Source organism: Acinonyx jubatus, chromosome A1 (genome assembly GCF_027475565.1).
Source record: "Acinonyx jubatus isolate Ajub_Pintada_27869175 chromosome A1, VMU_Ajub_asm_v1.0, whole genome shotgun sequence".
Taxonomy (NCBI): Eukaryota; Metazoa; Chordata; class Mammalia; order Carnivora; family Felidae; genus Acinonyx; species Acinonyx jubatus.
In genome coordinates, this window is record NC_069380.1 from 207,692,688 (window position 1) to 207,720,098 (window position 27,411).

Here is a 27,411-nt window from a genome sequence, read left to right on the forward strand (position 1 = left end):
GTAGTCACGGAGGAGTGCCTGGGTGGGTCATTTGGTTAAGCGTCCAACTTCAGCTCAGGTCATGATCATGTGGTTCATAAATTCAAGCCCCTCGATGGGCTCTGTGCTGACAGCTCAGAGCCTGGAACCTGCTTCAGATTCTGTGTCTCCCTCTCTCCCTGCCCCTTCCCCACTCACAGTCTGTCTCTATCTCTGTCTCAAAAATAAATAAACATTAAAAAAATGTAAAAAATGTAATCAACAATACCTCTAGTACAGAACCCGGACCTCTCTGTGAAGTTCTGAGGCATCAGGTCCAGTGACTATGGCAGTTCTGAGGACTTTGTTGATTTAAAAAAAACAATCATTGAAAAGGTAAGAAATATAAAAGATGATAAAATGAATGAGTAAAATTTGATGAGGAACAGCATATATATATACAGTTTCAAAATGTCTCCTTGCATCTCATTTCCTAATTATAGGGTAAAAAATACCAATGTTACAATCAAGATCTTGGTGAACACCACTTTAAATAAGCGATAGAGTTATCTCTAATAATAGGACCATCTGACATCATGTGTTTCTCAGTGTGATTCACTGAGATGGAATCAACACCACCTTGGTAGTAGTCCCACCATGTCCCCTAGTAACTTGAAGTATAATGAGAAAACATCAGACAAACCCAACTTGGAATCCATCATACAAATAAGCAGCTTGTACTTTTTAAATCATCAATGACAAGAAAGACAAAGAAGAGCTGAGAAGCAAATTCTTACTAAAGGAGATGATATAGACATGATAATTAAATGCAATGTGTGATCCTGGCTTGGTTCCTGCACCAGCAAATTCATTTCACAACATGGGATATTATTGGGACAATCGGATGTAATGAAGTAAGGTAAATAAAGTAGTGTGATTGCCTGTTTTAAAAAATTGTGTCTTCCTAAGCAGATTAATTTTTCCACTGGGAAGATATAATATCTGAGCAGAGGGTAACTGTGAAAGTGTATGAATGTAATCACATAGCTTCATACTATAGCACAAATACAGAAAGATTATGAAGGGAAAGAAATGGAATAAGGTTGACAGAGTTTACAAATCTTTCTAATAAATAATTTCAAACATTTATAAGAACAGAACTTCTTGCTGCCCACCACACAGTCCTATTTAGTATGCCCATTCAGAATTATAGACTTAACCTTTAGAGGTTCAGTCCTTCAGGTCAATACTTGGCCATCCACGCAGGGGTGCTAAACATTTTGGGACACTAGGACTTTCACCATAAGTTACTTTCCTAAGAAACTTCCTGAGCAATAAGTGTCGGTCATTTTCATTTGGGAATAAGCTTCTGGGATTTTGACATTGGAACACTTAAAGAGATTTAAGGAGGTACCTGGGGAAATGGGGCAGGGGGATGACAGTAGGAGGTCAATAGTGCAATTAAGAGGTGGGAAAGTTTGGGGAAAGGTCCCTAAAATGTAGATAGGTCTGAGTCATCTTGGAAGTGACTTCCTAAGGTTCAGAGTATCTTCTCTGCAGAGAGTGTGGTGATTATTCGGACAGAGAAGGGTTAAGGAGAGCTCACTAACCCCTCCTCCCTGCTGCTTCTGGTTAGGGAGGGTGAAGACCAAATAGCCAGTGGAGCAAGCACCCAGGAGGAGGAGCAGAAAAGGCCAGAAGCTATAAACAGAAAAGAAAACAGACAGAACCCATCCCTCACCTCTTCCCAAGCTTCTACCAGAGCATTTCCTTGGCTGCCAGTGCAAAGCTTGTCCCCAAGGCATACAAGTCACCGTGAGGGACTCAGAGAAGCAGAGCACAGGGCTCTGGGCACAAGGCTGGGATCTGCAGCTGGTACAGGAGGGAGCATGACAGGCCAGCGGGCGCTGCTGCTAGCTGGCTTTCTTCTGTCTGGGTTCCTGATCCCAGAGGCCGCCAAAATTCTGACTGTATCCTCACTGGGTGAGTGCTGGCAACAGAATCAGACACAGGCGCATCCCAGATGCTCAATCTAGCCCTGCTTCATAGGTCATTCTTTGTGGTTTTCCAGAGCTTGTTTGGATCCCAGGATAGAGGAGGGAGAGGTGGAGAGGCAGGGGGGTCCTGCCTCACAGAGGGGTCCCCACTGCTGGTGTGGGGAAGCTAGTTCTGGAAAAAGCAATGGTTTTCTTTCCTCTTTTTTACCTTTTCTGGAGGTGTGTCCTATTCTGCATTGCTGGGGCCAGAATTTCGATCCAATGCTGACCTGGAGACCTTGAGCTGCCTACTCCTGGGTGCAGCCAGGATTTTCAGAGGCACACCTTAAAAGTCTGAGGGTGCTGTAGTTACCAATAGAAAGTGGAAGGTGAGGTCACTTTCAGGCTCTTGCAGGCCAAGGAAAGGGACTCCTGGGGGTAGTAGCACAAACGGGGCCTGTTTCACTAATAGGAAACCTGGAAACTGGGCAGAAAAAATCAATTGGGAACAGGTCTCTCTTTTGCCCTTGCTGCTAGAAGGTTTTGAAGAACAGTGAAACAGTTAATTCTGTGTGAACCCAGTTTTAATGCCTTTACTTTTGCTGCAAAGGGAACATAAATGGAACAGGAACGTTTATCAGGATAAAGAGGCATCATAAAATGGAGTTCCCCCAAGATATTTTTTTTTGATCCATTCTGACAGGATACGGAGCTCCTGGGGTCACTTTTAGATCCCCAAGAATCTGGGGATCATGGGCTAGAAGAAACCATTGAGGTCATCTAATTGGGCATCTCCCTTTTATTTCCTGACAGGGAACCTAAGGGTCAGGGAAATAAGGGGCCTTTTACAAGAGCACACCAGACCTCCCTGATGTCACACACCTGGACTTAACCTACTGTTTCTTACCTCAAACCTGTCCTCTTCCCCAGACTCTATACTGTACAGTGGGGATTCCTAAAAATAAGTATTGAAAAAACTCTGTTTTCCATTTTAAATCTATTTTTAATGATAGTTAAAGGCAACAGAAAAAAAGAATTGCCCCACCTCTTGAAATCGCATGTCCTCTGGACTCTGAGAGGGGGCAGGTGTGGTTTGGAGGTGTTGGAAACCCTGCCTCTGCCCCAGAATGCAATGGGATCACCATGGTCCTCAGGAATGGCTGCCTGTGCAGGAAGCCTTTTCCCCTGCATCCATTTCTTACAGGGGTTAAAGGTGAGCCAGAGAAGGCATCTAAGGGTGTAGGGTTTGTGCTTTTATGTAATCTGTGTTATATCAGGCAACACAAGTATAGATATAAAAAACTAGAATGATTTCCACAGATATACACCATTACTGTAGTCCTACATTCATCTGTCCTGACCCAATCATCATGAGATCATTGTCTTCCAAACAACCCCCACTTTCCAACATAGGCAAATTCTACTCCTTGACCCATAGATTCAAGCAAAGTGCTCCATGATATTACATGGTTTTAGACATTGGTGTGATAATCTGTACCTCCACAGAGAACCACACTTCTATTTCCTTAGGATCCCAGGATTTTCCTATGTTGGGTGATGTCCCAGTTTTATATACATACAGGATCCTACAGTTCTACCCAAAGGGTCCACAGTTATCCTGAATGCTTTAAATTTGATGTTTAGTAAAATGCAGGACCCAACTGAGGAACATCCTGCCAAATATATTTGACTCTGAAGAATCTTGGCTCTGAGCAGTGGCTCTATCCACTTCTGCTTCTGTGGCTTGGACTGATATTCATGTTCCCATGTTTCTGGCTTCCATGTTAACATAAATTTCCAGACAGAAGGATTCCAGAAATTGCTTTGATTGATTGTCCTTTAGAAACCCATTATTCTCACATACATAGTCTTGTGCCAAAATTTTCCACAAATTTCCTTTCCTAAAGGACACAGTACCTCCATAAAGGCAGCCTAAATTGCAGCATGTGCCCAGGATTGGGAACTCCTTTAAGCTTAAGCATAGAGAAGGTCATCTCACTAGCATGGAGATCTTGAAGTGCAAAAAGGAATCTTTCATGTAAGATTGCTACAAATTAAGACTTGGTCAGAAAGAACGAGGGTATCTGGTCTGGGGTTTACCCAAAATGAAACCAGAGGACTAAAATAACTCATCTTCTACTGACCACCAATTCTCTGCTACCTTATCCTGGATCTCCATTCCCCCACATCAATTTCAGACCCTCTGTTCTCACCTTTACAAAAATAAAATTTTGTATTATTCCTAGGTGGAAGCCATTATCTACTGCTGGACCGGGTATCTCAGATTCTTCAAGATCATGGTTATAATGTCACAATGCTTCTTTATGGAGGAGATTATTTAATCCCAAGTAAGTTTTTTCTGGTAATTATTAAATTTATCTATCCCAGTAAAGGATATACAATGTATTTTGTTTGTTTCTTTGTTTTTTTTTCAATATATGAAATTTATTGTCAAATAAATTGTTTTGACAATTCGTCAAATTATTTGACAATAAATCTTTTCCCATTCCGTAGGTTGCCTTTTAGTTTTGTTGGTTGTTTCCTTTGCTGTACAGAAGCTTTTTATCTTCATAAGGTCCCAGTAGTTCATTTTTGCTTTTAATTCCCTTGCCTTTGGGGGTGTGTCAGTAACAAATTGCTACGGCTGAGGTCAGAGAGGTGTTTTCCTGCTTTCTCCTCTAGGGTTTTGATGGTTTCCTGTCTCACATTCAGGTCCTTTATCCATTTTGAGTTTATTTTTGTGAATGGTGTGAGAAAGTGGTCTAGTTTCAACCTTCTGCATGTTGCTGTCCAGTTCTCCCAGCACCATTTGTTAAAGAGACTGTCTTTTTTCCATTGGATGTTCTTTCCTGCTTTGTCAAAGATTAGTTGGCCATACGTTTGTGGGTCTAGTTCTGGGGTTTCTATTCTATTCCATTGGTCTATGTGTCTGTTTTTGTGCCAATACCATGCTGTCTTGATGAGTAAATCTTTGTAGTAGAGGCTAAAGTCTGGGATTGTGATGCCTCCTGCTTTGGTCTTTTTCTTCAAAATTACTTTGGCTATTCAGGGCCTTTTGTGGTTCCATATGAATTTTAAGACTGCTTGTTCTAGTTTTGAGAAGAATGCTGGTGCAATTTTGATTGGGATTGCATTGAATGTGTAGATAGCTTTGGGTAATATTGACATTTTGACAATATTTATTCTTCCAATCCATGAGCAGGGAATGTCTTTCCATTTCTTTATATCTTCTTCAATTTCCTTCATAAGCTTTCTATAGTTTTCAGCATACAGATCTTTTACATATTTGGTTAGATTTATCCCTAGGTATTTTATGCTTCTTGGTGCAATTGTGAATGGGATCAGTTTCTTTATTTGTCTTTCTGTTGCTTTATTGTTAGTGTATAAGAATGGAACCGATTTCTGTACATTGATTTTGTATCCTGCAACTTTGCTGAATTCATGTATCAGTTCTAGCAGACTTTTGGTGGAGTCTATCGGATTTTCCATGTATAATATCATGTCATCTGCAAAAAGTGAAAGCTTGACTTCATCTTTGCCAATTTTGATGCCTTTGATTTCCTTTTGTTGTCTGATTGCTGATGCTAGCACTTCCAACACTATGTTAAACAACAGCGGTGAGAGTGGACATCCCTGTCGCGTTCCTGATCTCAGGGAAAAAGCTCTCAGTTTTTCCCCATTGAGGATGATGTTAGCTGTGGGCTTTTCATAAATGGCTTTTATGATCTTTACGTATGTTCCTTCTATCCCGACTTTCTCGAGGGTTTTTATTAAGAAAGTTTGCTGAATTTTGTCAACTGCCTTTTCTGCATCGATTGACAGGATCATATGATTCTTATCTTTACTTTTATTAATGTGATGTATCATGTTGATTGATTTGCGAATGTTGAACCAGCCCTGCATCCCAGGAATGAATCCCACTTGATCATGGTGAATAATTCTTTTTATAAGCTGTTGAATTCGATTTGCTAGTATCTTATTGAGAAATTTTGCATCCATATTCATCAGGATATTGGCCTGTAGTTCTCTTTTTTTACTGGGTCTCTGTCTGGTTTAGGAATCAAAGTAATACTGGCTTCACAGAATGAGTCTGGAAGTTTTCCTTCCCTTTCTATTTTTTGCAATAGCTTGAGAAGGATAGGTATTATCTCTGCTTTAAATGTCTGGTAGAACTGCCCTGGGAAGCCATCTGGTCCTGGACTCTTATTTGTTGGGAGATTTTTGATGACTGATTCAATTTCTTCGCTGGTTATGGGTCTGTTCAAGCTTTCTATTTCCTCCTGATTGAGTTTTGGAAGAGTGTGGGTGTTTAGGAATTTGTCCATTGCTTCCAGGTTGTCCAGTTTGTTGGCATATAGTTTTTCATAGTATTCCCTGATAATTACTTGTATCTCTGAGGGATTGGTTGTAATAATTCCGTTTTCATTCATGATTTTATCTATTTGGGTCCTCTCCCTTTTCTTTTTGAGAAGCCTGGCTAGAGGTTTATCAATTTTGTTTATTTTTTCAACAAACCAACTCTTGGTTTCGTTGATCTGCTCTACAGTTTTTTTAGATTCTATATTGTTTATTTCTGCTCTGATCTTTATTATTTCTCTTCTTCTGCTGGGTTTAGGCTGTCTTTGCTGCTCTGCTCTATTTCCTTTAGGTGTGCTGTTAGATTTTGTATTTGGGATTTTTCTTGTTTCTTGAGATAGGCCTGGATTGCAATGTATTTTCCTCTCAGGACTGCCTTCGCTGCATCCCAAAGCGTCTGGATTGTTGTATTTTCATTTTCGTTTGTTTCCATATATTTTTTAATTTCTTCTGTAATTGCCTAGTTGACCCACTCATTCTTTAGTAGGGTGTTCTTTAACCTCCATGCTTTTGGAGGTTTTCCAGACTTTTTCCTGTGGTTGATTTCAAGCTTCATAGCATTGTGGTCTGAAAGTATGCATGGTATAATTTCAATTCTTGTATACTTATGAAGGGCTGTTTTGTGACCCAGTATGTGATCTATCTTGGAGAATGTTCCATGTGCACTCGAGAAGAAAGTATATTCTGTTGCTTTGGGATACAGAGTTCTAAATATATCTGTCAAGTGCATCTGATCCAATGCATCATTCAGGGTCCTTGTTTCTTTATTGACCGTGTGTCTAGATGATCTATCCATTTCTGTAAGTGGAGTGTTAAAGTCCCCTGCAATTACCACATTCTTATCAATAAGGTTGCTTATGTTTGTGAGTAATTGTTTTATATATTTGGGGGCTCCCGTATTCGGCGCATAGACATTTATAATTGTTAGCTCTTCCTGATGGATAGACCCTGGGATTATTATATAATGCCCTTCTTCATCTCTTGTTACAGCCTTTAATTTAAAGTCTAGTTTGTCTGATATAAGTATGGCTACTCCAGCACTCTTTTGACTTCCAGTGGCATGATAAATAGTTCTCCATCCCCTCACTCTCAATCTGAAGGTGTCCTCAGGGCTAAAATGAGTCTCTTGTAGACAGCAAATAGATGGGTCTTGTTTTTGTATCCATTCTGATACCCATGTCTTTTGCTTGGTGCATTTAGTCCATTTACATTCAGTGTTATTATAGGAAGATATGGGTTTAGAGTCATTGTGATGTCTGTAGGTTTCATGCTTATAGCAATGTCTCTGGTACTTTGTCTCACAGGATCCCCCTTAGGATCTCTTGTAGGGCTGGTTTAGTGGTGACGAATTCCTTCAGTTTTTGTTTGTTTGGGAAGACCTTTATCTCTCCTTCTGTTCTAAATGACAGACTTCTGGATAAAGGATTCTCGGCTGCGTATTTTTTCTGTTCATCACATTGAAGATCTCCTGCCCTTCCTTTCTGGGCTGCCAAGTTTCAGTAGAGAGATCGGTCACGAGTCTTATAGGTCTCCCTTTATATGTTAGAGCACGTTTATCCCTAGCTGCTTTCAGAATTTTCTCTTTATCCTCGTATTTTGCCAGTTTCACTATGATATGTCATGCAGAAGATCGATTCAAGTTACATCTGAAGGGAGTTCTCTGTGCCTCTTGGATTTCAATGCCTTTTTCCTTCCCCAGATCTGGGAAGTTCTCAGCTATGATTTCTTCAAGTATACCTTCAGCACCTCTCCCTCTCTCTTCCTCCTCTGGAATACCAATTATGCGTAGATTATTTCTCTTTAGTGCATCACTTAGTTCTCTAATTTTCCCTTCATATTCCTGGATTTTTTTAATCTCTCTTTTTCTCAGCATCTTCTTTTTCCACAATGTCATCTTCTAGTTCACCTATTCTCTTCTCTGCCTCTTCAGTCTGAGCCGTGGTCATCTCCATTTTATTTTGCAGCTCATTAATAGCATTTTTTAGCTCCTCCTGGCTGTTCCTTAGTCCCTTGATCTCTGTAGCAAGAGATTCTCTGCTGTCCTCTATACTGTTTTCAAGCCCAGTGATTAATTTTATGACTATTATTCTAAATTCACTTTATGTTGTTTAAATCGTTTTTGATCAGTTCATTAGCTGTTGTTATTTCCTGGAGATTCTTCTGAGGGGAATTCTTCCATTTGGTCATTTTGGATAGTCCCTGGAGTGGTGCGGATGCGCAGGGCACTTCCCCTGTGCTGTGGTGTATAACTGGAGTTGGTGGGCGGAGCCGCAGTCAGACCTGATGTCTGTCCCCAGCCCACCGCTGGGGCCACAGTCAGACTGGTGTGTGCCCTCTCCTCCCCTCTCCTAGGGGCAGGATTCACTGTGGGGTTGTGTGGCCTGTCTGGGCTACTTGCACACTGCCAGGCTTGTGGTGCTGGGGATCTGGCTATTAGCTGGGGTGGGTAAGGAAGGTGCACAGGGGCAGGATGGGCAGGCTTAGCTAGCTTCTCCTTAGGTGATCCACTTCAGGAGGGGCCCTGTGGCAGCGGAAGGGAGTCAGACCAGCTGCTGGAGGGGTGGCTCCGCAGAAGCACAGTGTTGGGTATTTGTGTGGAGCAAGCAAGTTCCCTGGCAGGAACTGGTTCCCTTTGGGATTTTGGCTGGGGATGGGCGAGGGAGATGGTGCTAGTGAGCACCTTTGTTCCCCGCTGAACAGCTCTGTCATCCCGGGGCTCAGCAACTCTCCCTCCCTTTGTCTTCCAGCCTTCCCACTTTCTGAGCAGAGCTGTTAACTTATGACCTCCCAGATGCTAAGTAGTGCTTCTACGGAACACACTCTGTCCGGCCCCTCCACTTTTGCCAGCCAGACTCGGGGGCTCTGCTTGGCCAGCGGGCTGCCCCTCCACCCCGGCTCCCTCCCGCCAGTCCGTGCAGCACGCACCGCCTCGCCACCCTTCCTACCCTCTTCCGTGGGCCTCTCGTCTGCGCTTTGCTCCAGAGACTCCGTTCTGCTAGTCTTCTGGTGGTTTTCTGGGTTAGTTAGGCAGGTGTGGGTGGAATCTAAGTGATCAGCAGGACGCACGGTGAGCCCAGCGTCCTCCTACACGGCCATCTTCCCTTTATTCCCAGTGTTTAGTTTATACCAATTTAATAACATAGAAATATTTTGTTCCTAGTGTTCCTAGATGGCTTTATCCCCAACTCTTTGGTTAGTTGATGTCACAAAATTACATTTTTATACATCATGTGCTCCTAAACATAAATTATTGTTAATTTAAATGCACTAGTATGTTAAATTGTGTAGAAAATTTGAGTGGAGTTACAAATTTCAAATAATGATAGTAGCTTTTAAACAAATAATTTTTTTAATGTTTATTTATTTTTGAGAGAATGAGAGAGAGAGAGAGAGCATGAGCACAGAATCTGAAGCAGGCTTCTGGCTCTGAGCTGTCAGCACAGAGCCTGATGTGGGGCATGAACTCACGAACCATGAGATTATGACCTTGGCCAAAGTCAGATGCTTCACTGACTGAGCCATCCAGATGCCCCTAAACAAATAATTTTTTTAATATACTAGCCTCTTAAATCATTTTGAAAACAACAAGGTAGTTAGAGCCATTGTTACAATAACAGTAGCTTGTATAATGCCCATTCTTTTACCTCTTTAAAAATCTTTATTTTTTCATATACCTTTAAGTTACTTTCTGGCATCCTTTCATTCTTCCCTGAAGAAGTGCCTTGTGCATTACTCCCAGGGCAGTTCTAGTGGTAACAAACACCCTTAGTTTTGTTTATCTGGGATTGTCTTAATTTTCCTTGATCGTTGATGGACAGAGTTGCCTGATGTAGAATTTTTTGTTGACAATTCTTTTTTTTCCCTTTATTTCTTTCTTATTTCTTTTCTTTTCTTCTTCTTCTTTTTTTTTTTTTTTTTTTTTAGCATTTTGAATATATTGGGCCACTGCCTTCTGGTCTCGAACTTTTTTTTTTTCCTCTAAAATTTTTGATTAGAAATCTATTGATAATCTCACTGACAATCACTTGTATGCGATGAGTCACTTTTCTCTTGCTCCTTTTAATATTTCCTCTTTCTCTTTCTGTATTTTCATATAATGTGTCCTGATGTGGGTGTCTGAGTTCATTTTACTTGGAGTTGCATGAGCTTCCTGGATGTTTATATTAAAATCTTTCCCCAATTGGGAGGTTTTCAGCCACTATTGCTTCATATATTGTCTCTATGCCTTTCTTTCTCTCTTCTCCTGAGCATCCACAGGGCATGTGTTAGACCCTTAGACTGTGTTCCCTTTTCTTAAATTGTTTAACTTTCTGTTCCTCAGACTTAATCATTTCTACTGTCTTCTCTTGAGGTTCACTGATAATACTTGATGGTTCTTTTGCTTGCTCAATTCTGCCTTTGAATCCCTCTAGTGACATTTTCATTTCATTTATTGTATTTTTCAGTCCTAGAATTTGTTTTTGGTTTCTTTAGATTTTACATTCCTTTATTAAAAAAATTAAAATGTTTATTAATTTATTTTGAGAGAGAAAGAGTGAGCGTGAGCTGGAGAGGGGCAGAGAGAGAGAGGGAGAGAGAGAATCCGAAGCAGGCTCCTTGCTGCTAGCCCAGAGCCTGATGTGGAGCTTGATCTCACAAACCATGAGATCATGACCTGAGCTGAAATGGAAAACTGGATACTTAACTGACTGAGCCACTCAGACACCCCACCTACCTTTCTTTCAGTGACATTTTACAAACACTTTTTCCTTGACCTTCTCCACATCTTCCCCTAATTCTCTGAGAACTTTAAGGCAGTTATTTTAAAGATATTGTCTAATACATCTGACATAAAGTAATTCTTAGGGACAGTTTCTGTTAGTCTATAATTTTCTTTGGATGAAGCATTAGTTTCCTGTGTCTTGGTGTGTCCTATGATTTTTGTTGAAAACTGAACATTTGAGTATAACAATGTGTAAATCTGGAGATGAACCTCTCCTCCCTTCTCTTTGCAGATTTTTGTTATTAATTTTGTTTGTTTATTTATGTTTTAAAATTGTTTTATGCTGCTTTTGTGTTGAGGATCAAACCGAGGTGTAAATTTCACTGTTCACTGTCTTTTCTGAACCTTTTCCTGGGCATGAATGGACACTTTCAAGTTTTCCTGGTATGTGTAGCTGTTTTACAATGTCCCAGCTTTTAATGGTTCCCTTTCAAATGGGTAAATTGAGAAAATGAGGGGGAAAGGAGGGCATCAATCTTTTAAGACCCCTGGAAGTCAATTGAGCCAGAGAGGGAAGTGGCTGCAATAATAGAGCATGATGCAGAAACCTTGCTGCCTACTTCTTTGTCTGCATCTCTGCGACCAGAGCAGCAATCAGCAATCAGAGCACAGATACTTGATATTTGGACAAGGTGATTTTTTTGCCCACTCAGGCTCTTGAAACCTGTGTACAAGCTGCTCTATAAACAATGCATACAGCTTCCTGCTGGAGACTGAGGGCTGGGGGATGGGTAGCTGCTACTGTGGAAAAAGCTGAAATTGACTAAAATTATCTGCAATTTACAGTTAAAGACTTCCTCTGGTTGGTGGAAACCATCAATTGGCTGCAGATTTCCCAAATAGTTATTTCAGACAAATTCTGTGAGTGGAATTGTTGTCTACATCAGGAGGGGTGTGTGTGTGTGTGTGTGTGTGTGTGTGTGTGTGTGTGTATGAATTTTTCACCATTTGCTGTTTTCAAAGTATGTCCAGGAAAGCTCCTTATAATCTCCTGCTGGAAATGGAGCCATAATAGGTGTGTCTTGACAGTGTCAGGGATGGAAAGACCTTCCACTCAACAAGCAATTTGTCCCAGGAATTTAACTGAGGTGCCACGGCTTGTGCTTTGTGTAGGGCAGCAGCACATCCCTCTATGTGAGTTGCTGTGTGCGTGTTTGTGTCTTGACTGAATGGGCTCCAGAAATCTCTGCAAAAGGAGGTTGTCCTCAAAGTACTGTCATACATGTGCTTTTGGAGAAAGTTAAATGTGGTTAAAGATCTTGCCAGCAAAACTAGCGAGTAGGGCTGTTGAGGTAGTCCATGAGAAGCCAAGTTACAAGTTACTTGTACCCTTCAAAGGTGAAGGTGAAGAGACACTGGAGCTGAGAGCTTGTTGAAATAGGAATTAAACAGAATGTATTACCAAAGCTATGACTGTAAAGAATTTATTAGTTTTAGATATAGTCAGTAATTTCAGTAAGATTGGAAATGGAGGCCATAATATGATCACAGTAATCCACTGAGAGGCTCCATTCATTTAGGGTTAAGAATAGTCAAGTTAGGCTATTAAATGGCGAACTAGTGGGGATAATCACTTCTTCGTTAATGGATCCTTTACAAAAAGGGATTTAATCCTTGAAGGCACTCTATTAAAATTCTATTTTGTTGTATTAAAACTTTTAATATGTTGGGCAGATCCAATGACTTCCCTTTCGTCATGGTGTTAGTACTAAAACATTAATTTTATGACTTCTTATATAGGAGCAACCGTAGCTACTGTGAGATAACAACCAATGGCTGTTATGCCTATGGGATATTTAATCCCAGTAGTTAAGACAGGGCATGCACCACTGTGCTCTATCTAATATTTTCTACCTCCTAACAGTATAGAGCTACTTTGATAAATTTTGGTGAGCTCTCATGATATATCTGTTATTTTCCCCAGTATTGACTAAGACGATTAAAGTTGGTCATTGGGGGGATCTCATCCAATGTTAAAAGTAATGTAGAACCTCTGAAGTAAGTCACAAAAGCCAATCTGTGTCCTTGCTCTGTTATAATTTTTTTAAAAGTAATGTTAGTTGCCACATATGTCAAAACTGAGACTTCTGTTTTAATGTCTTTCCTGACTCTCCCATGCTGACATTTCCCATTTTTTGCCCTTCCTTTCATTGTCATTATTTATACTTTGGGGGAGGGTATCCCTTTTAACCTGCTCATATTTATAAGTTCTTCCTCCAAATGTCCTAATTAGCATCACCAAAGCTAAGGGCCTTCTTGCTGGTGATTTTAGAGAACTGAGATTAAGCTGAGTTTGAATTAACCCTTGAATTAACCCCATGAGGGTGTCAGCAGTGTTTCCCTATTACTGTGTTAATCAAGGTTTTCTTTGAGCTACAGAGATATCATGAGCAACAGTAGCAAAGGCATTTTCTCGGGTTCTAGTGCACCTTCTCCATTTACAGGTGTGGAATTCATCAGATGGCATGGTGCTATCCTCCTCACACCATTCAGTGGGCTTGTAAACTGGAATCAGTCTTAACTCAGAGCACTGTTTATAATGGGGGCAGTCCTTGAGATGTACAACCATTGGTCATGCGGTTCTACCTAGCCTAGTGTCAATCACATGGTTCATGCTGGAATCCAGAAACAAAGTGGATTCTGGCACAGAAGATAGGTTTGTGTGAGACACATGACCAGGGCCACTCAAAGGCTAAACCCATCCTTTTGTTTCTAAATGCCAATTATGGAAGCCTCTGAGTGGGATGGAGGTGCAGGTTCTCCTCATGGGGTCTGGCTTGCTTGGCTGAAAATCTTGGTCACACGAGGGAGGTCATGTTGAGGCTTTCTCCTCATTTTTCCAAGATATGTCCCAGAAAGTTAAGGAGGAAATGGAGTTTGAAAGCTGTCAACAATCCAACTTCAAAAATGGTGCCAGACTCTTTAGTACACGAGTTATGGGGGAAATGTCGGAATGGTAAGTAGGACCGCAGGAACTACTCTTGTTAACTTAGCCTTTGCCATATTTTTGGCTGAATGAAAAACCTTTGCATGTGTCACCTGTAAGTAATAAAAAAATATCTCTTTTTTCCTAAAAAACAAAGGCCTGGGGAGCTGGGATAAAATTAAATCTGTATTTAAATACAAAGTGTAGCACTTACTGTATGTGCAACCGTGATGAATTATCTGATACTCCATTTATGTTTGTCTTCTCATCTGTAAAATGAAGAATATCTATACCTTTACATGAAAGCTTCAAATAGAACTTTACTTTTATTTAAGTTCTATATCATTCATTCAATTGAATAGAAGAAATTGAATTATTATAATGTTCTCAATAAATAGTATCAGATCCTATGACTGAAGAAATGAAAAAGCAGGCAGAAAACCGAAAAACCCTCTAAAAGCAAACATGCAGATATATATAAAATTATTAGGATAAAAAAACCAATCATGCCAAAATTATCTGCCTTGTTGGACTTAATGACATATTTTTATTGGTGTTTTTAAAAATTTTTTATTTAGAAAAGAAGGAAAATGCATACCAAGTTATCAGTTGGCTTCTACCTGAGAATCATGAAAAAGAATTAAAGAAACATTTTGATTCCTATATGAAGGAAGCTTTGCATGGCAGGTAATTTCTTTTATTCTCTGATTGAAAGACTTACCATTTATAAAGTGCTGTAAATAAATGGTTGGATGCATAGCTACTTAGAGTAAGTTTAAGAGGAAAGGATGGGTGGATGGATGAGTGGATGGATGGGGAGGTCAATGATAGGGGGTAGGGATCGATGGAATAGATGAGTTTTTCACTTCCAATTATTTGGTCCGTGTAGTGTGCCTTTTCCACTGAAATCATGAATGTATTTCTATATAGTCAGGGGATTGTTCCTTCTGGATCTTCCTGGCAGCCCTTCACCTACAATGTTTGTGTATATACTCTCCACAACACAGAAGGCAGGATAAACAACATAATCTGATTGTTGGTAGGCATATCAAAACCACCATTTTATACTTACTTTTCCTCTCATCATATAAACTCAAGAATGGAAACATGCTTATGAGCATTGATTTTTTCCTACTTTGAGCCATTGTCTTTTAACTCATTTAGAAAACCAAATGCCTTGATGACACACATTGTGACATTAGCCTGAAAATTTTCATGATTACCTGGGATGTATAGAAAGTTCTTTACCTTTGACAGAAGAGGGAAAAGACATATTCATGCCTTCCTTGGTGAATTATAGTGGCCTAACTCCACCTTTCCCTTTTTCCTTAAAAATTTAATTCAGTCATCAAGGTGGTCCTAAAATCTGGCTTTTGCCGTAAAGCCTTTCTGCTTACCTAAACCAGAAAACCAAATTCTTCATCCAGAAGAGATGTGTTCTAAAATACTCTCTTGAAGCATTGTATATATCATCTTGTGTTGTTATTCATGATTTTTAAATTATGTCTTGTCTCTTCTTCCCCACTTCATTTCTTTGAAGACATGTTGTACCCTCTTATTAAATATGGTGCAGCATGTTGAGCACAGTACCTTCCTGTATTTTAATAGATTAACTTAATTTCAAATATGACGAATGCTGTTCTTTTGAGGAATTTGTAGTTCATTTCTTGAATTTATCCACACTATGTAGCAGTCATTCATTATGTAAAATCATTTAAAAATAGAGAATAATTTCAGTTAATCATCTGTTGTCACTTGAAGTTTACAGTGCACGTGGACAACTGCATATTACTAATGAGCTCTCACCTGTGGGCTTTCAGTGGGCTGACATGGTGTAGTATTAAGTTCTTTCACTACTCCAGGAAAGATGAAATGGAAAGGGTAATAATAAGCTTGTTTGTTTTAACTTGTTTATTTCATAGGCTAGACAAATATAAATCTCATGTTCAGTTTAGAATTGGGATTCTAATATTAACATCACAAAGTTCCTTGTGTGAGGCAATCTCTCAAATGCAGATTCTACAAAATTTAAAGAACAAAAAAAGGCTATATTATCAACATTGACGGACTCTGCTACCAAGTTATTCCACAGTTAGGCTGGGAAACAAGACAGTCACTCATGAACTGTCAGTATACAGATGAAAGTTAAAAAGAACATCACAGAATGTGTCAAGTAGACATGGAACCGTAATGTCTGCTACAGTCAGAGATGGCTGCCAAATTGGAAGGATCTTGAATTGATGTGGATGTGATTGGCTAGAGAAAGTAGAGGGAAAAAAGTGAGAACGTTTTAGGAAGCAGAAACACATGGAGCAGAGTGACCAGAGCAGATTATTCATTGGACACCAGTAAAATAGATGGGCTGCTGCCAGGTATGGTCTTACTTACCTGGGATATTTTCTGTGAGCTAAAGGTTCTCCTAAGTGTTGTGAAATTAACTCTTCAGTGAATATTTGTCTTTTTTTTTTTTTTTTTTTTTTAACAGGGAAGCATTTGGCACCTTTGTAAAGTTAATGGAACAATTGGGGATTCAATGCAGTGATTTGCTAAGGAGAAGTGACATCATGGATTCTTTAAAAAATGAGAACTTTGACCTGGTATTTGTTGAAGCATTTGACTTCTGTTCTTTCCTCATTGCTGAGAAGCTTGGGAAGCCATTTGTGTCAATTCTTCCCTCCCCATTTGGCAGTGTGGACCTTGGGCTACCAAACCCGGTGTCTTATGTTCCGGTATTCCATTCCTTGCTAACCGACCACATGGACTTCTGGGGCAGAGTGACGAATTTTCTGATGTTCTCAGATTTCTTCTTAAGGCAATGGCGAATCCAGTCTACATTTGATAACACCATCAAGGAACATTTCCCAGAAGACTCTAGACCAGTTTTGTCTCATCTTCTAAAGAAAGCAGAGCTATGGTTTGTTAACTCTGACTTTGCCCTTGAATTTGCTAGGCCCCTGCTTCCCAACACTGTGTATATTGGAGGCTTAATGGTCAGACCTGTTAAACCAGTACCACAAGTAAGTAAAACCTTAGCACTCAATAGGGACTTCATGCAAAGCTCTTAAGTAAACATAGAGTTGGTGGCTCCCTTGCCAGTGGGAACTGGGACTGAAGTAGGATGGGACAAGCAAAACACCTAGAATACACATGTTTACTTTTATTTTTACTTTTTTTTGTTACATACTTACTTTTATGTCTCTAGTCTATTTTACTGTATTATATTCTATTTTAAATTTTATTTTATATTGGTAAAAACACTTAATATGAGACCTACCCTCTTATCAAATTTTTGAAAATACATTATGAATTATTAAGTGTAGGTACCATGTGCCTCAGATTTGCAGATCTTATTGATCTTATTTAACATTATAACCCTTCCTCCATTGAATAGGAACTATCTGTTCTACTTTTCCTCCAACCCTTGAAAACCAATTTCCACTTTTTATTCTATAAATTTGACTATTGTAGATGCTTCCTATAAGTGAAATCTTACAATATATGCTTTTCTGTGCCTGGCTTATGTCACTTAGCATAATGGCCTCAAGGTACGTTCATGTTTTCATATATTGCAAAATTTCATTCTTTTCTTTTAATTTTAAGTTTATATACTTATTTGAGAGAGAGGGCATGAGCCCTTTCACTATGTTGATGGTGTCCTTTGATACACGAAGTTTTTTTTTGGTGCAATCCAATGCAGTTATTTTTTATTTTGTTGCCTGTGCTGTTGGTGTCTTTTATGAGAAATCACTACCCAATACAATTATATGAAGATTTCTCTCTCTATTTTCTTTTAAGAGTCGTATGTGTATAGCTCAGATTTTTAGGTCTGTCATCCATTTTAAGTTGATTTACCATATGGTATAATGTAATGGTTGACTTTCAGTGTTTGCATGTGGATATCCAGTTTTCCAATATCGCTTGCTAAAAAGACTGTCTTTTACCTAATGAATGGTCTAGAACCTTTGACCAAAAAAGTTATTTGACCAAATATACCTGGGGTATTTCTGGACTTTCTATTTTATCTTACTGATCTACATATCTATCTTTTTTGTCATACTACACTATTTTGAGTACTGTAGCTTTGTAGTAACTCTGCTATCAGGGAATGTGGAACCTCCAACCCTGTTCTTTTTTCCACATTGTTTTGGGTACTCATTGTGTTTGAAATTCCACATCAGCTTATGATGGGTTACTATTTCTGCCAGAAGCAAATGTTGTTCACTATTGATAGAGATGCATGGTACCTGTGGATCACCTTAGGAAGTACTGACATCTTTAAAGTATTAAGTCTTCTAATCCATGAAGTCTGTAATTTGTTTCCATTTATTTGTGTCTTCTTAATTTCCTTCAGCAGTGGCTTACAGTTTTCAACATAGTTCAATATAGTTACCTCCTTGGTTAAGTTTATTCCTAACTATTTTTTTATTCTTTGGATTGTATTGTGAATGAAATTGTTTTTCCAATCTCCTTCTTGAAATGGTCATTATTAATGTAATGCAATGGATATTCTGAGCTGATTTTATTTCTTGCTACTTTCCTAAATTTCTTAACTAGTCATGACACATTTTTTGGTGTGTGTGAGAGAGGAAACTTAGGATTGTCTGCATATGATATCTTGTTATGTGCATTATTTCTTGGTGCAATCTTTCTATTCTTTCCTCTCTCATTCTCTTGAGAACTCCATAATGCATATATTAATCTACACAAAGGGATCTTGTGAGTCCCTTACACTCTATTCATTTTTTTGCCCTTTCTACTTTTTTCTCTTTAGACTTGACATTTTAGATGTCCTGTCTTCAAGTGTACTAAGTCTTTCTTCTGTCTGTTTTGGTCTGCATTGAACTACCCTAGTGAATTTTTCAATTCAGTGATTGTATTTTTTGTTTTGATGTTTTTTGCTTTTTTTGAAAAATAATTTCTGTCTCTTCTTGCTATTATTCTCTATTTGTTCATATATTGTCTTCCTGATTTCCTTTAGACCTTTGTCCACTTTTTTTTTTTAGCTCTTTGTGCATATTTGGTCAATTTAAAAGTCTTTGTTTAGTAAATCCAATGTCTGTTTCTTCAAAGAGGGTTCCTGGAGATTTATTTCATTCCTTTAAATGACACATTTTGGCTTTTAGTCTCTCTCTCTTTTTAATATGTCTTGTGATCTCTTGTAGAAAGTTGTGGGCATTTGTAAAACAAGTCACCTCTAGTTGTGTTTGCTGGCTGCCATGGAACACCTTCATTAATTAGTGGGGAATGTTTTAATACTTTGGATAAGCCAGGGAAGACAACTTAAAGTCTCCTTAGGTATTTTTCTGAGCATTTTTCCTGTCTGGACCTTTGTGTATGCGTTCATTCATCTGATTCTTCCTGTATACTTGGCCAATTTTAATGTCTTAAGTTCCCAAAGAGTCTTACCCAGATTCTGTTCAGGGACATAGATGTTTTGTTTCTCTTGCCCCAAGATTCTAAATTCTGCAGTATCACCACAGGTTTTACATGGCATTGTGCCCTCTATTGCCTTGCAAGACTCCCACCAACCTGATATCTGAGCTATATTTCCATTTCCTGTCAGAGCTCTGAGCCTGGTGAGATCTTAACTTGTCACCTGGGAGCCTACAGAGTGGCTACAATGTTGCAAATTATTTCATTTCTTCTCCTCTTACAGAAGGCAGGGCTACTACTGCTGCCTCTGGACGATGGCATGCCACTTCAGGAAGAGTGTGGGGCCAGAAGAGTAAAATTGCCATGGAAATTCTCACCATTCTGAGTGTGTTTTTTTTTTCTTCCTGAATGGGCATCTGTTTGGTTTCTGTATATCACTGACTATTTTCCCAAGTCGTATAAAATTATCTGAGTGAGTCTTTAGCCTTTTTGTCCTTTTTTTTTTTCTGTGGGGAGCTGGGAGTACTCAGCTTCTTATTATGACGTCGTGCTCTGCCTTTGTCAATTTTAAATTATAGATTTACACTGATCTTATAAATGTCAAGTGAAAACAAAGCTGGTTTTTACTGGTCCTTTGGGATGGTAGTTTTTATAGTGTTGTGCTGGATGGAGTTAAGAAGGGCCAGAATGGTACAATGAGGTAAGCTGGAGACAGTCAACAAACGCACAGGAAGGAAGAAACAAATGTTTTGAAGAGGTGACAAAACATATGAAGCTAATATTTAGGGTATTTATTAAGTCAGAAACTTCTTTTTACAATTTTTTTTAATGTTTATTTTTGAAAGACAGAGAGAGACAGAACATTAGTAGGGGAGGATCAGAGAGAGATGGAGACACAGAATCAGAAGCAGACTCCAGACTATGAGCTGTCAGCACAGAGCCCAATGCGGGGCTCAAACCCATAAGCCATGAGAAGATGATCTAAGCCAAAGTTGGGTGTCCAATCAACTGAGCCACCTGGGTGCCCCAAGACCATGAACTTCTTTAAGAATCATCCAAGGTGGCTATGTGCTAATTAAAATCAGACAAAATAGACCGATGTCAAACCTTTTACAAGATATAAAAGGTATTTTATAACTCGTCTAATGTAACAAAATCAATCAGCATCATGCAACACATTAATATAATGAAGAGAATTTTAAAAAAGCTCATCATTTCAAGAGATGCAGAAAAAAATATTTGACAAAACTAATGTCCTTTCATGATAACAACAGTCACAAAGCTAGGAGTAAAGAGGTATTTTTTGAACACAATAAAGTGTATTTATGGAACACTGACAGCTTTAACATCATACTCTATGGGATAGACTGAAATCCTGCTGCCTCAGATCGGTAGTCTAAGATGCCCGCTTACATCACCACTATTCAAATATACCCTACACAAAGCAAGTAGGCAAGAAAAAGAAATAAAAGGCATCCAAATTGGAATGGACAATGTAGAAATGGTTTGATATTCATACGACATAATCTTGTATATAGAAAATCCCAATGAATTCATACAACTTGTGTTTTCATACACTGGCTATGAACAATCTGAAAATGAAACCAAGCAAATTATTCTATTTACAACAACACCTAATTAAACTGAGGAGGCGAGAGACACATACACTGGACACTACAAATTTGCTGAAAGAAATTAAGGAAGACCTAAATAAATGGAAAGACATCTCAAGACCATGAATTGTGATACTTAATATTGTTAAGAGAGCAATACTACTCAAAGTGATCTACAAGTTTTACCTAAGCCTTATCAACACTTGAGTGGCTTTACTATTACTTTTTTTTTCTTTTTTGCAGAAATGGAAAAGCCAGTCTTCATCTCACATTGAAATGTAATGGAATGCAAGTTGCCAAATCAACATGATAAGAACAGTGTTCAATGACACACATCTGTGACCAACTCATTTGTGACAAGGGTGCCAAGAGCAATCAATGGAGAGAACAGTCTCTTCAGCAAATGGTGCTGAAACCACTGGATATTCATTCCCATGAAAGAGAATATATTCCACGCCTTCCTCACACCATATACGAAAATCAACTCAAAATGGATCAATGGCCTAAATAAAGAGCTAAAAGCCAAAAATTTCTTAGAAGAAAAGAAAGGGCTAAGTTGCATGGACTTGGACTTGGCAATGAATTTGTAGATGTGACATTGAAAGAATGAATACCAAAAGAAAAAAATAGGTAAATTCGATTTCATCAGAATTAAAAGCTTCTCCAGAAGCTTTTAGTTAAAGGGGACATTTTATAGAAAATGAAAGGACAACCTCACAGGTACCAGGAAAGTGTACTCTCTTACTGCTTTTCATCCTCATCTTGGAGGTCCTAAGAAAGTAGTAGGAGAAAGAAAAAGGAATAGCAATCATGTAGATTAGGCAGGAAGAGTTAAAACTGTTCTTGCTCACAGTGACATGATGGTCTATTTAAAAAATCTGAAAGGTCAAGCAAAATATTTCTGGAACTAGCAAGCAATTATAGTAACATCAAAGTATACTAGTTTAATATAAAAAATCCATATTTTTCTTATATATCAGCAATGAACAGGAGGATGTGAAATTGAAACCACTCTACTATTTATATTTCACCACTAAATATGAAATCTTGGGAATAAATACTAACAAAACATGTACAAGATTTATATGGAGAAAACTACAAAATGCTGATGGAAGAAATCAAAGAGCTAAATAAATGGAGAGATACTCCATATTTATGGGTTGGAAGACTCACTATTGCTAGGTGTTAGTTATCTCCAATTGGATCTATAGATTCCGTGCGATCCTACTGAAAATCACAGCAAATTATCAATTGTGGATATTGATAAGCTGATGCTCAGATTTGCATGGAGAGGAAAACCCTGAAGGGCCAACACAATGTTGAAGATGAAGAACTAAGTTGGAAAACTGACATTAGTCATCTCCATGACTTATGAAATGGCTAAAGTAATCAAGAAAGTGTGCTATAAGCAAAAGAACAGATAAATAGATCAATGTAATAGAAGAGAGTACACATAGACCCACACAAATGTAGTCAAATGATCTTTGACAAAGCTTTAAGAAATACCACGAAAAGAAGATAGTCTTTCAATGAATGGACACAGATCGTATGTCTTCCAAAAAATTAACACAAAGTAGGTCACAGACCTGAATATAAAATGCAAAAGTATGAAATTCATATGAGGTGACATAGGAAAAAACAGACGACCTTTTGGTTGGTGATTACTTTTTACATATAAAGCCCAAGTCATATTCTATGATAGAGTTGAGAAGGGGGCCAAATTGATTTTAAAAATTTCTGTTCTGCAACATACCTGTTGTGGAATAAAAGGAGGAGACTCAGACCAAGAGTAAATATTTGCATAGGTATACCTGATAAAGACTATTATTCAAAATGTAATACACGCAAATATACAACCATATATACAAACATACAAAGAACTCTTAAAACTCACAATAACAATAAAAAAAATCAATTAAAATTTTTTAAATGGGCCAAACACTTTACCAGAACTCAACAATGAAGACAACAGATGGCTCATAAGCATATGAAGGAGACAAATGACAGATATTTCCCCAGCATCTACCTCAGCCTCCAGAATGCCTACTGCCCCCTACTTGTCCAGGACAGCAACTGGCACTCACCTAGGCAATAGCACCTCTGGTCTGTCATTAGAACACTCCTAAACGCCGTATCTGCACAGACAAGGATGAGGGATGAGGATGACCCTGTTTCTGGGGCCATGTTCTTAACAAAAAAAAGAGAAGTTTCAACGACCTCTGCCTTCCTCTTCTTAAAACATTGCAATATAGATATTCTGAATCTAGATATTGGTGCTGAAGTATGTGTTAAGTGTCCTACGTGCAATATAGACTATTGTGATACTGGCTGGACTCTTAAGACTCTCTTCATATCCTTTTGTGATTATTGAAAGTATTTGTATGATATGGAGTGTCCTGAGGTCTCAGAAAAATGACCTCAAGGCCACTGGACACAATGGATATAAGCACACTGTAGAGTGCACTGAGCTGTCCTCAGACCTATGAGTACAGTTTCAAGACAGTGAGCTCTAGGTACTGACAGGATGGTGCATTCTGTTAATAGTTGACTTTCACTCTATGAAATGATTTTATAAACATTTCACATCTAGGTTTTCATGAACAACTTTGTTCACATCCTTTCCTTTCTTACCTCTCTCCAGGAATTTGAGAATTTCATCAGCAAGTTTGGAGACTCTGGTTTTGTCCTTGTGGCCATGGGCTCCATGGTGAGCACCTATCAGTCCCAGGAAGTTCTCATGGAGATGAACAGTGCCTTTGCTCATCTCTCCCAAGGGGTGATATGGAACTGTAAGCCTTCTAAGTGGCCCAAAGACGTCAAATTGGCAGCAAATGTGAAAATCGTGGACTGGCTTCCTCAGAATGACCTCTTGGGTAAGGACTGACCAGATCTATTTCTCTTTTTCTATTTATGTCTCTTTAGGGCTCCACGGGGCAACTCCATCATCATGAGAAGGGACGGTTGGTTGCTAAAGTAATGTTTAGAGGACAGGAATGGAGCAGTCAACTGGAGTCCCTGGGAAATCAGGATATACAGCCAAAATGGTTAAAAGTGCCATGTTTGCTTCTTCCTTTCTATTCTAGTCCTGCTATTTTCAGTCAGAAGTGATATTTTTGCCAGGTTATTTTAACCCTAACATATTTGCACTGAAGAAAGTTGTCCAAGTCCAACAAGAGACAGTTTGTGGACTTTGAGAACACACATCAGGGGTCTTCTTGTCATTGCTTTTCCTGGGCCCTTGAGAACCTGTTAGGCCACGTGCCATTACAGACACCCTCCCCTTCCACATACACACATATTAGCACATTCTCCTATGCTACAAAAGGTATAGTCATACTTTCAAAAAATTGATGTTGATGGTGTCTGAAGGGTGTGCCAAAATATCTGACTGTCAAGGTGAGTAACCTGTCAGCCAGTCATTTGGTCCATAAAATTGTCTGGTAACAGTTCCTTACACCCCAAGGTTTTCTTTGTCCTTGTGCCAGTTTTTTTCAGCATCCTAGCTGCCACCACAACTGAATACCTCAGAGGTTCACCCCAAGATTATTCACCCCAAGGCTCACAAACATATTGGGAACTTAAGATAGAGTGTTCTGCATATTTTTTTTTCACAAGGCATGGACTAAAAAGGATTCTGATTTTCAAGGAAACACCAATAGATTCTGATGCACATCCCTGTTGAGAGGCACTGTTTGAGATGAACTCTTCATTATCAACACTTGTTTTGGTTTTCTCTAAAAAAGAGTAGAGTAGCACACAGGAACTGGAAATACTGAGATGGGTGGTCCATCACGCCCTACTTTAGAGGATTTCTTATTAAATTGAGGAGAAAGCACATAGAGTGTATGTTTGAGGAATGCCAGGTGAGATGCGATGACAATGAAAGTATTAAGACTTCAATAAGAGGAAAATAATGGGCAGTGAAGGAGAGAGGGTGAGATGTGGAGAGTGAGAGACAGAAAAGAGACAGAAGGAGACACAAAGAGAGCAGACATAAGAAAAGCAAAGAGAGAAACAGGGTAGAGAGAAGAATGGATGGATGGATAGGTAGATGGATAGTTGGGAGGAGGAATATGCCTTGCTTAACACTGTTCTCTGCAGCTTTCCCTTGGCTCTGAGTCTTAGATGGATTGACTTAGAGGAATCTCTGTACACAGACAAGGCCAGAATCTTCTATCTTGGAATATGCACCCTTGAGTATGTTCAAAGCTGGACCAGTAAATCCATTTTCTCCACCATACCTTGAAATCCCTTGGTATTTTCCTCTGCCCTGATGCTTTCCCTGGTGTTCTGAGAGTTTTCATGCTGAAATATTCTGCTCTCTTCCTGATTTACAACAGCTCACCCACGCATCCGTCTTTTTGTCACCCATGGTGGGTTGAATAGCATAATGGAGGCCATCCAACATGGTGTGCCCATCGTGGGGATTCCAGTCCTTGGAGACCATCCTGAAAACATGGTCCGAGTAGAAGCCAAGAAGTTTGGTGTCTCTATCCAGTTAAAGCAGATCAAGGCAGAGACATTGGCTCTGAAGATGAAGGAAGTCATAGAAGACAAGAGGTATGCAGCTCTCTGAACTTGTCATTGAGACTGAAAGAAGATATGAAATACGATGAGTACTGTGTGGCACTCTTTTGCAAAAAGGCAAAACTTTAGGGACAGACAATGATATGCGTATGATACTAATACCTGATCTGTTTCCTCTGAGAGTAAGACTAGGCGTTTAGGTTAGATGCTGAGAATAATTTTCTACCATAAGTATTGCAAAGACTCTGACCTATTTACACTGGGTCTCAGAGAGGTGTTATATTTTGATGCTGCTTATAGTAGAATTTCACTGAGGCAGGAGGTCTCCTTTTTGTCCCCCAATATGCCACACTGTTTCTCCAGCCTCAGGCCCTTTGTCTGAGGATGCTCCCTAGAGCATCCTTCCTTCTCCTCTCAGGACTGGTTCCTTCATGACCATTGGGCTCATCTTCAATGTCCTCCCCTCAGAGAGGTGGTCTTTGATAGTCCTAAATGCACTCCTCTCTCACCCACTTTAGTCATAATTTGTTTTTATTTTCAACACTTCTCAGGATAGGTAACTACCCCATTTCTTTCTTTTTTTATTTATTGTGCGTCCCTCACACTGGAAAGTAGAGATTAAGCCTCCCTGGATGGCCAAGTGTGTCTCTTTTTTTCCCCTGTGTTCCCAGGGCCTTGCACAGGGCCTGCCACAAAGTAGGTTGAGATGAATTTCTGTTAAGTGATTTGGTAGAAGGACCCATGATGTCTTAGGTAAATCCCCATCCAGCACAATGATCTGATAATGAGGATGGGTGGAATATCTTATTAGCATCTTCAGGACATCTACCCTGAGTCAGGGGTATGTTACATCACATATATTCCTACGTGCTCTTTCCTTTAGTGTACCATAAGCCTCCTGGGAAGAGACTTTTCCTTACAGCTTAATCACTGTTTTATAGTTTAGCACTTTGGGCACTAGGCATGGATCTTTGCATAAGGGACCAGTTTGAACTTCTCAATGTGACTCTGCTAGTGTGGCAAGACCAGGCCAACATTTTTCCTTGAAACTGAGTTTTCTGTGCATGTGGAGGAACGAGTGTGTGTGAGATTCAAGGTTTCTAAGACTTCTATGACCACAGAGGTAATGCCTACCTCTGTGTCTGCCAACAGGTACAAGTCAGCAGCGGTGGCCGCCAGCATCATCAGGCGCTCCCACCCCCTGACCCCTGCCCAGAGGCTGGTGGGCTGGACCGACCACATCCTCCAGACAGGGGGTGCGGCCCACCTCAGGCCCCATGCCCTGCAGCAGCCGTGGCATGAGCAATACCTGCTGGATGTCTTCTTGTTCCTGCTGGTGGTCACCCTGGGCACCCTGTGGCTCTGCGGGAAGCTGCTGGGCATGGTGGCCAGGTGGTTGTGTGGGGCCAGGAAGCTGAAGAAGGCCTGATGGGGGTGCATCCTTGATGGGTATTTGAGAAGCCACTGGTTCTACAAAGTCTCCAACCACACAGGACACCCCTACTGTTCCTCGTATTCCACCTGATGGTGGCACATAAATTGCTCTTCACTTCTGTCTGTGTTTAAAAATTTTTGTGCAGCATTCTCGGGATTCTTCTTTAAATTGTAGTAAAATATATATTATATAAAACTTGACATTTTTACCATTAAGTGTACATTCAGAGTCGTTTACCATTGACATTATCCTGCATACATCACTATAACTCATTCCAGAATAAACTAACTCCTCGCTGATCAAACAGTGATTCCTCAGATACATGCCCCCCTCCACCCGAATCTCCATCAATTCCTGTTCTACTTTCTGTGTCTATGAATTTGATTCTGGCTTCTTGACTTGCCCCTCATCAATGGACTCCTCACTCAGACCCAAACTTTAGCAGGCAGCCTACATTCCTCCTTACTCCCTGTCCTTAGCACAGG

General features: G+C 39.5%; 1 protein-coding gene across 1 annotated transcript; it reads left to right on the forward strand.

Moving 5' to 3' along the window:
• The first annotated feature begins 1,437 nt into the window (after positions 1-1,437).
• LOC128311418 (UDP-glucuronosyltransferase 3A1-like) lies at positions 1,438-27,141 on the forward strand. The gene is made up of 7 exons (XM_053201484.1): positions 1,438-1,941; positions 4,181-4,282; positions 14,557-14,665; positions 16,464-16,995; positions 23,606-23,837; positions 25,305-25,524; positions 26,644-27,141. The coding sequence occupies exons 1-7, from the start codon at positions 1,848-1,850 to the stop codon at positions 26,918-26,920; spliced, it is 1,566 nt and encodes a 521-aa protein (XP_053057459.1). The 5' UTR covers positions 1,438-1,847; the 3' UTR covers positions 26,921-27,141.
• The last annotated feature ends 270 nt before the right edge of the window (positions 27,142-27,411 follow it).

Coding starts and splice junctions, on each gene's coding strand:
- LOC128311418 (XM_053201484.1), top strand. CDS start 1,848: ATGACAGGCCAGCGGGCGCTGCTGCTAGCTGGCTTTCTTCTGTCTGGG. Junction 14,666..16,463: donor AAGGAAGCTTTGCATGGCAG/GTAATTTCTTTT, acceptor TTTTTTTAACAG/GGAAGCATTTGGCACCTTTG. Junction 16,996..23,605: donor CTGTTAAACCAGTACCACAA/GTAAGTAAAACC, acceptor ACCTCTCTCCAG/GAATTTGAGAATTTCATCAG.